This window comes from Trichoderma harzianum, assembly GCF_003025095.1.
Source record: "Trichoderma harzianum CBS 226.95 unplaced genomic scaffold M431scaffold_16, whole genome shotgun sequence".
NCBI lineage: Eukaryota > Fungi > Ascomycota > Sordariomycetes > Hypocreales > Hypocreaceae > Trichoderma > Trichoderma harzianum.
In genome coordinates, this window is record NW_020209264.1 from 23,680 (window position 1) to 32,109 (window position 8,430).

Consider the following 8,430-nt stretch of genomic DNA (forward strand, 5'->3'; position numbering starts at 1 on the left):
TTGGAGCGTCATTCAGCTGACGGGTCCGGTCGGCTCCAGGAAAGCCGGCGATTAAGATAAACCTCATGAATCGGATCACGTCTGGCGATCATCTGACGGCGGGGGTGGGGATTGTGTCCTGCGTCTACCACCGGGTAGGATGAAGAAGAAATTATCTTGCCAGTTCGAGCGACGCGCCGCCGTGGGCTCCGCCTCAGCAACGCCTTGCTCAAGATCCTCATCGCCGCTGGATGATCTAGATCCGGAACCTTCAGCTACCTGCTCGTCATCGTCATCGCCGTCGTCGTGGTATGGCTCGTATCTAGGGCCAGCCCACGAGCCACGAGCCATGGAGCGCACTACATCTCCCTTGCAGATGGGGCATGTTCGTCGACGGGTTGTCAACCAAGGAGTGCTATCCATCTTGTCAGTCTGATGCTTTCAGAAAACACAACGGGGAAGAAAAACTCACATGCAGTCGGCGTGGAATTCATGACCACAGGGCAGCCTCATCACCCTACTCACGCCATCGACATACTCCTCCAAACAGACAACACATTCTACCTGCCTTCCCATGTACTTTTTCCACTCTGCCGAGATGGCTCCTCGTTCGTGCCCTGAGCGACCAGTACGAGAGCTCCGCTGTGGTAGTGTCTGCGGCAACGCCAAGTCGCTGGGAGTAGGGGCAAGAAAGTTTGCGCTTTCCATGACACCGGTGGTCGTCCTGGAACGAGGCCGTGATCTCGGTGGGCTGGAGTTGTGGGTGTGCTGTAATAACGGCGTGGTTGGTGTTGGGGATGAGACCCTGGGTGATAAGCTGGGGGATCGAGCAACTGTGTGATATGTCCTGACGGGCAGACGTTCGACTACAGACTTGGGGGCTCGCCATCTTCTCCTACGAATTCTGGCTCGTAAAACTAGAAGTGCATACACGATTGAGAGAGTCACCAGAGGGCTAATGACAAGAACAAGGAGCGTATCGAAGAATGGACTGGCGCTGCTGGTTGGTGTAATGGTAACCCAGAGGCCTTCATGCGGTACAGGATCTTCATCTTCTTCAGGCAAGTCGTCGTCATAGTCGCCGTCTTCGGGGTCGGCAAGCTCAGCATCTAAGTCGTCGTCCTCGTCATCACCAAAGATTCTAGAAATCAGGCCGCGGCTCTTTGTGGATGGTGAAACCCCCCTCAGCTCAAAGGCCGAGGTGGCTTCGTTTTCGACCTCGGACACTTTACGCAGCTTATACTCGCCGCTGCCCGGGGTAATGCTTCCTCCCTTTGGCTTATCGGCGCTGGGTGTCTTGTCAGAGGCGTCGCCTTTGGCATTGGAGTTGGCTGGCACATCCTTGCTTGCAGAAGTCGCCTTGCTCTTGCCCATAACATCTGGGTCCCGCCAGTCTTGAACTCCGATGACAAAGTCGTCGCCCTCAGGTTTCGGCCGTTTCGGTTGCTTCTTTGATTTAGCCACGCTGGGTTTTATGGTACTGTCTTGCTCATCTTCCCAGTCCTCAACCATTACCCAATCCAGCTGGCCGCTGCTGGGTGGCCTGCTTTCACTGTCGACGCCACGAGAAGACGTGCCCCAGCCGAAAAGGCGCTTGAACCAACCAGTTGGCTTCTCCTCGACCTCCCTTCTCTTCGTAATTCTTTTTTCCTTGTTTGAAGTTTTGGACTTTTTCGAGGGCGTTTTCTTCTTGGAATCGGCGTCTTTGCTCTTCCTAGCCTTGGAGCCCTGCTGGACTTTGAGGACGGGATTGCCGTTATCGTCAAGGGTATCTTCGATAAAACTGCCAGGCTGCGTCAACGAAGAAAGCAGCTGTGCTGTGGTCCGGGCAGTGAAGACGGATGGAATCGTCACGTTGTCGACCTCGTCGCCGCGAGCAAACATTTGGATTAGAGGGCCTCCCTTGACGTTGTCGCCGACGATGACGCCAATGGCTCCTCTTCGCTGTGCCCACATTACTTTCTCCAAGAAGCCACATCCTCCACGCATCAACAGAACAATCTTTCCCTTGATCTCGGCCCCTTCTTGGATCGACTGGATATCGGCGTGGGAAGACACAGAAGTGTCCCGCCGAGTAAGCGGAAGCCTTTCGTGGAGGTGATTGTCGGTGCCGTCATCGGTGGGGATGTCTTCGCTGAGACTTGCTTTGGTGTCTGTTTCGGAGCTATCCGGACCAAGAAGCTCTTGGCTGCGCCTCGGCCGGCGAGTAGACTTGGGGGCATCTTTCTTGTGTGAAGTAGATGCGTGAAAGGATTGCTTCAGCACATGCTTCGCTCCGGCACCATCCCAGCCTGGGAGGTCGCTGCAGCCCAGCTCGCCATTGCCGTCCAGGCTATCCTCAATGAAACCGCTCCCAACCCATAGCTGCCCACTTAGACCGTTGGGTCGCAACCTAGGGCCAAACGCTGCAGGCCGCGCCGCAAAAGACGTGCTGTTGTCGTCGGTCAAGCTGATGGCGGCGTTGGGAGGAAACAGAGAGAAGGGCGTGTTGTAGAAGATGAGCCCCCATACCGATCTGTTTGGTCGCAACTCAGTGGGGTATCGGGAGTCTGCGGCTCGTCTGGAGGCTGTCGCTGCGCGGAAAAGGAGGAAGAAGGACGCGGATATACAGAGAACAAGAATCACAATCCGGGGAGTGCGCATCGTGAAGAGCGCGGCTGTCAGCCGGCCGCAGATGGAGTGGTTTTGCTTGTTTTTGTTTTGCTTTGCTTTTGTTTTGGGTTTCTCTTGTGGCGTCTGGTCAAAAGTAATGCCGCCTCAGGGAGCTGACGTCGGCCAGCGGAGACACGTCATGGGACGAGCGGATAACAAAAGAAACTCGGGTATCGGATGCACAGGAAGGAAAAGAAACAACAAGACGGCGGAAATAACAAAAGAATCAACCTTCTGACGAGACGATAGAACGGATGCAAGAAAGAGGAGCGCAAGGAGGAAAAGAGGCGATGTCTAGAGATGAAGGCAGAAGCTGAGGTGCTGAGGAGTAAAGTCAGGTATGTAAACAGGCCTGAGGCGGGGCGGGCAAAGGCAAAAGATGCACTCGACGCCATCAGAGGTCGGGTATGGAAGGTGGACCGCCTATACTAATACGCTGTTCTGGGGCTTAGGGAGCAGCCGGCAGTGGATGGGCGGAGCTTGGCGGGGGGGCTGAGGTCGCTAATTGTGCCAAGGCACTCGCCTGTAAATTCAAATCCAGGTGCTTTCAGCGATGTGACATCCATTTGATTCAATCCACCAGTTGATTGCACCAGACATGGACATTTTGATGACCAAAAGCAGACAGACAGACAACATTCATGTTTTGCCACTCAGCATACAAACTTAGATTCTCGAATATCGCCAGATTCGCATCAGACCATGGCTTTTCTCGGCTCCGGCAATTCCAACGCACTGGCCTGACAAAACGGAGCATCGCGGTTTGTGATGGAAGCTCGATTAGTGCGTTGGCGGGTGGGACGATGGTGGAGCTTGTGAAGTTTGGGCCATTTGACGTAGGTTGTTATCTATTGTTGTTCCATATTATTGACGGATGCAGTGCTGTTTGCTTCTGATGATGATATCATTTCATTATCTATATCAACATTTACCCATTTATTCGACTTTGGCATGGAAGCAGACAAGAAGTTGACGAAAAACCCAAAGTCCTACAAACCAGCTCAATGAATGGAATTGAAGCTTCAGGCCGCCCAAGCTTGCCAGGGTCCCGCTGAAGAATTAGGTTCTGAGGCCACTACCGGGGGGGGCCACCACTTCGATCCACTACGCAGAAGCAAAAATAGCCTGCATGACGCAACTGCTCGCAACTGCTCGTGATGTCCATCAAGTGGAGTGGCCTGACTTTTTTGCCCAGCTGCTGGATGCAAAAGCAAAAGCCCTTGTGATCAAAAACTACAAAATCCAGGTTTGCGAGCGAGACACGCGCGTGCAACACATCAAGACATTTGATGTTTGTCTCGAGGTGAGGGCAAAAAGTGGCTCGGATGAGGTGCACACGTGCTCACAGACTGCGCGTTAAAGCGAATACGAAGGAGTCCAGCGGCACTTCATATCGCCTGGTTGGGGGCCCCTTGCATATGCAGATGATTTACCTGCGATTCCCACTTTGGGCCTATTCCTCGGGGCCTATCTCGTAGTAATCGTATAGTCTATGGAGTCTTGTTCGAGAAGAACCAAATAGTAGTAGTAATTTCGCTGTCAGAAAATATTGTTCGTGTTGCATCATCATAGCTCATAACTCATGACTCGCCGCCGGCGATACACAGGTATCCAAGAGCCTCCACCTTCATGTATATCCATCGAAAGGTAATCAGCTGTTTTATCTGTATCCAATGCCATACTGCTCCAAATCGGATCTGTATGTATGCTCCTCACGACTCCTCCGATAGGATGCCGTGCAAGACAATATCGCCATCACTATCCTCTCTCTTCCCACGATCCCACGCCCTCTCCTCGCCAGCCTTGGACCATACCACGTCCTCTTCTGTTTTCTCTCGTTGATTGTTGTTGATCCGCTGAATCTGGTGGTCTGCGAACCCGGCGGCTTTCATCCGCTCATCCTGCACTTGACGCAGCTTCTGGCGATCCCTAAACGCCTCCACTGCGTCGTCCCAGTTGTCCTCTTCTTTATCCGGGAGCACATCTGTGCTTGGATCGTATGAATCAGAAAATCGCCGATCCAAGCTAGCTGTGCCGGCAACTGTTCCCCGACCGCGGTACTTTGGAGGCGGAGCAGGCCCGATAAATTCGTCTAAGGGATCTGAGTCATCGTCGTCGTTTTTGAGATACGAATCTCTCGAGGCGTGCTTCTCCGCAGCCAAAGGAGAGCGACTCCGATGCTTGCTTCTCTTAGTTTTAGGTGAACGAGAACGACGTCGACGGCGAGGTGACCTAGACCGATCTCTCTGGCGATCGCGGTCGCGGGTGTGTCGGTGTTCATCCTCAGAGGAGCCATCGCGATGTTTCCTTCGTGAGCTCCGTGACTGATCATCGCGGTGACTCCTTCGCTCGTCGCCCTCAGGGCTTCGCGACAATCGACCGTAGTCTTTCCTCGACTTGTGGCGATCAGTGCCTCCATCCCTATCTCGACGCGACCCCCGGCGCGAATGGCGGTCGCTGTCACTCTTGCTCCTCGATTTTTCGTCGTCGGCCGGCCTCAAGTTGTCATCTCGTTTGTGCTTTGATCCGCCCAGAATTGACTGGATATTTCCCAGCTGCCGTCTCCGTACATCTCCGGCCGTTGGGTTCGTTCTCCGTCGCTTGGCTTCTTCGGTGCGCTCCAAATCCCTGAGCCTCGCCTTCGACTCGGCGGCCTCCTTGGCCAGTAGCGCCTTGTTGTGCGAGTCCGTATCCCTGATGATGTTTCTCAGAAACCTCGTATTCGGCTTCGGTACGTTGGACGGCCTTTATCTCCGTCAGAATAACATCCCCTTTGCGCGAAGAACAGCGGGCGACATTACTTAGAATTTGTGTTGAAAGCTTCCATTCCCATTGCTGAGTATTTGATCGAGCAGTCGCCGGCCTCCTTGGCCAGAAGACCGGCGACATAGTCGTCTGTAAGGATGTCGTCGTTTGGCATAGCAAAAGCAAAGTAATTATAATTATAAAGCAAGATATTCGTGATTTCGCAAAGAAAGCAAATGCGGTTGTTGACCGGAGGAACGTGTTTTAGCGGCCGTGGTGACGGGCTGCGTAAAGATCTGGGATCCTGAAAAATGGATGACTCAGCTCGAGCCAAATCCCTGCCGATAAGATAAGACATACATAATTTTCCCGGAGCAGCGAGGCTAACTGCATCGGGCTCAATGTAAACACGCTTGAATCGGCTCTTGTTCAAAGCACAATCCATTTTCAGGAGAGGCTTTTCAGGGTCATAGGCCTTATATACGCTTTCCTTTTATTGAATAATTGATCAAAGCTCCCAGATCAACTCAAAATGAGCGCCAAAACTCCAGCCCAGGTGCTTGAAACTCTGCGGCGGCTGCAGTCGAACAATGAGCTGTCCATCATCAAACTCAGTGAATCCATCTCAAATTCTACGCCAAATGATACCCTTAACCGCATCTCTGACGCGTCCAACACGTCGCTTGACGGACCTTCTCCTACGAGCCTGGATGCAGACCTTATCCACTACAAAGAACTCTTCGCCAAACTCCGATTTTCGTATGTTGAGCAGGTGACCAAGGAAAAGTTCATCCGCGCCATTGTAGGAGATCCACCTCTCATCGTCACTCTTCAGGAGAACCTGGATCTGGAGCGAGAAAACGCCGAGGCGAAGGCACAGCTCAAGAACCTCAAATTGGAGGTGGCAGATCTAGTGTCTGACTTGGAAAAGAGGGGGCGGGACCTGAGCAAGCGGTACGAAAACATTCAGCTGGAGACGGTGCGTTTGGAAGAGTTGCCGGCAAAGATTGTCGAGCTGGAGAGTCGGATCAAGGAGCTCAAGGACAAGCATGAATCTTCAGAGTCGGATCCAAATCTTCGACTGCCTCTCACCAAGACGCTTAGCCTCGTGGCGAAGCGGAAGGCAGAGCAGCAAGAGCTTGCGCGTGAGCTCGAAGCGCTGCAGGCCAAGGTTCCCAGGAAGAGAAAGGAAGCGGAGAGGCTGCAAGCCGAACTGCAGCCGTTGGAGGTGAAGCGGCAAAGTAGCACCACGGCCGCGCGTGAGGCTCGCAGGAGGAAGGAGGCTGCTCTTGGAGGAGTTGCTGATGACCTTGAGCAGAGAGCTCGATGGTATAGGGCAAGTGAGAGTATGCTAAAGCAAGTACTCGATATCAACACATGATGCCCAGAAGAAGCGACCAACAACGTTACGAGGATATGATTTACGGAGACTCATTGGGGGTTTTAAGGCGTTTTACGGGGGTACCTTGGGACAGATGTGATGGGAGAATGGGAATGGCGCTGGATGGCATGATGGTTGGGTTGGAATACGCATTTTTGGAGTATTTGATGTATATAATGTTATGTGGCGTCTTCTGCTGATGCATTGACATTCCTTGTCCTATCAAAACGGAAGGATTTGAACAGCTGTGATCGATCTGAATCAGTCTTGCATATAAAAATGGCTACTTAATCTCAGCGTGGCTATAGCTCTTCGCTGAATTGACACTCTATTTCAGCAAATTTCTTTCTCTGAAGGATAAGTTTGATACGAAGATGATTTGAGCGCAATATCGTCAATTTTTAGAGGCCATCGAGTAAGATCTACGAGATGCCATTGTGTATCCCCCTTACATCAGAGGGTCAATCATGTCCAACTATGAACACACTAACTTAGGAGCATTTAATAGCATGCTCTTTCAAGAAACTAGATTACAAATGTAATACAAAACAACTCTAGCGGCTAGAGTAATGGACAGATAGAGTGTGAAACCAACAATGTTGAGCGTACTCCTGCGTCTTGATATGCCGTATTGATACTCTACGAGGTTGCGCATAAGACGAAGGAACTCTTTGATCCAGCACCAAGAGAGTAAGCAAACTAAAACTTGACACAGAAGAACACACTTTAACTGAAAGCGCATTTTTCTATTCTATGGTCATCCATTCGTTGTTGTATCTTAGTAGGCATCTTTCGTCTTGACCAATATACATGTACTTTCACCAGGCGGTACGTCTGCGTCAAAAGTGATTAACAATACGGCAAAACTATAGCATAATCCGAGATAAAGACACCAAGTATACAACATAACTCAATGAGAATACTAGGGGTTAATGGAAGAGTCACAATCCTGGAATATGGAGCTATTCACGATTACAGGGGTATGGAGATACAGGAGCGCCCAGCCACGCAGTATCATTTGGCTGTGGAATGATAAAGGCAGATACGAGATAAGATCCTACGAAGATAAGCATGTTTGCATGCCATGTTTTTGAATATATTGGGACACTATTGAACCTTGTGGCCATGTTATCCAGCAGTTCCAATTTGGCCTCGAGTTATCTCAGGGGGTGCACCGATGTAACTCTCGCGTAACTCAACCACAAGTCATCTTTTAGAAGTAAAAATGACATGAGCTACAATTCTAATTAGATAAGATGAACCAAACCAATACAAGATGTTCTAATTGAGCTTCAAAGATTGTAAACGGCGACTCCGTAGAGACGCCGGGATAGTGCCCACGTTCGGCCATGCCGTCTCGTTTATTCGTGTAAGTCCAACAGCCAAGCTCATAATGTAGGGTTAGTTCAATCCAATCCAAGAGGATGCTTAAAGCTAACTGAATCGATTTAGTAACTATAGCTTGCCAGCTTCGGTCCCGACGATTTGGAAGGGTGTTGATTGCGGTGAACAGCCTAGTGAAGCCACTCAAAGGGTTACAAGTATCATGCATAATCTTTCCGCGGTACATTCCACAAGTTTCAAAAGTTCTCTAACAAAACATCCCGAATAATCATTGGACATGGAAAAAAATAGGCGTCACATGAGCTCCTTGAATGGCTTCATGTTCATCG

At 51.0% G+C, this 8,430-nt stretch overlaps 3 protein-coding genes across 3 annotated transcripts; 1 reads left to right on the forward strand and 2 right to left on the reverse strand.

Annotated features, from left to right (window-relative positions):
• Positions 1-75: 75 nt before the first annotated feature.
• On the reverse strand, positions 76-2,622 carry M431DRAFT_486261 (hypothetical protein; the record flags this gene model as incomplete). Its single annotated transcript, XM_024916371.1, has 2 exons — positions 76-394; positions 452-2,622. The coding sequence occupies 2 exons, from the start codon at positions 2,620-2,622 to the stop codon at positions 76-78; spliced, it is 2,490 nt and encodes an 829-aa protein (XP_024769375.1).
• Positions 2,623-4,126: 1,504 nt separating this feature from the next.
• On the reverse strand, positions 4,127-5,821 carry M431DRAFT_542107 (hypothetical protein; the record flags this gene model as incomplete). Its single annotated transcript, XM_024921114.1, has 3 exons — positions 4,127-5,376; positions 5,433-5,526; positions 5,737-5,821. 3 exons carry the CDS (start codon positions 5,819-5,821, stop codon positions 4,344-4,346), a joined length of 1,212 nt encoding a protein of 403 aa, XP_024769376.1. The 3' UTR covers positions 4,127-4,343.
• Positions 5,787-7,015, forward strand: M431DRAFT_512507 (hypothetical protein). The gene has a single exon (XM_024919852.1). It carries the CDS (start codon positions 5,909-5,911, stop codon positions 6,755-6,757), a length of 849 nt encoding a protein of 282 aa, XP_024769377.1. The 5' UTR covers positions 5,787-5,908; the 3' UTR covers positions 6,758-7,015.
• The last annotated feature ends 1,415 nt before the right edge of the window (positions 7,016-8,430 follow it).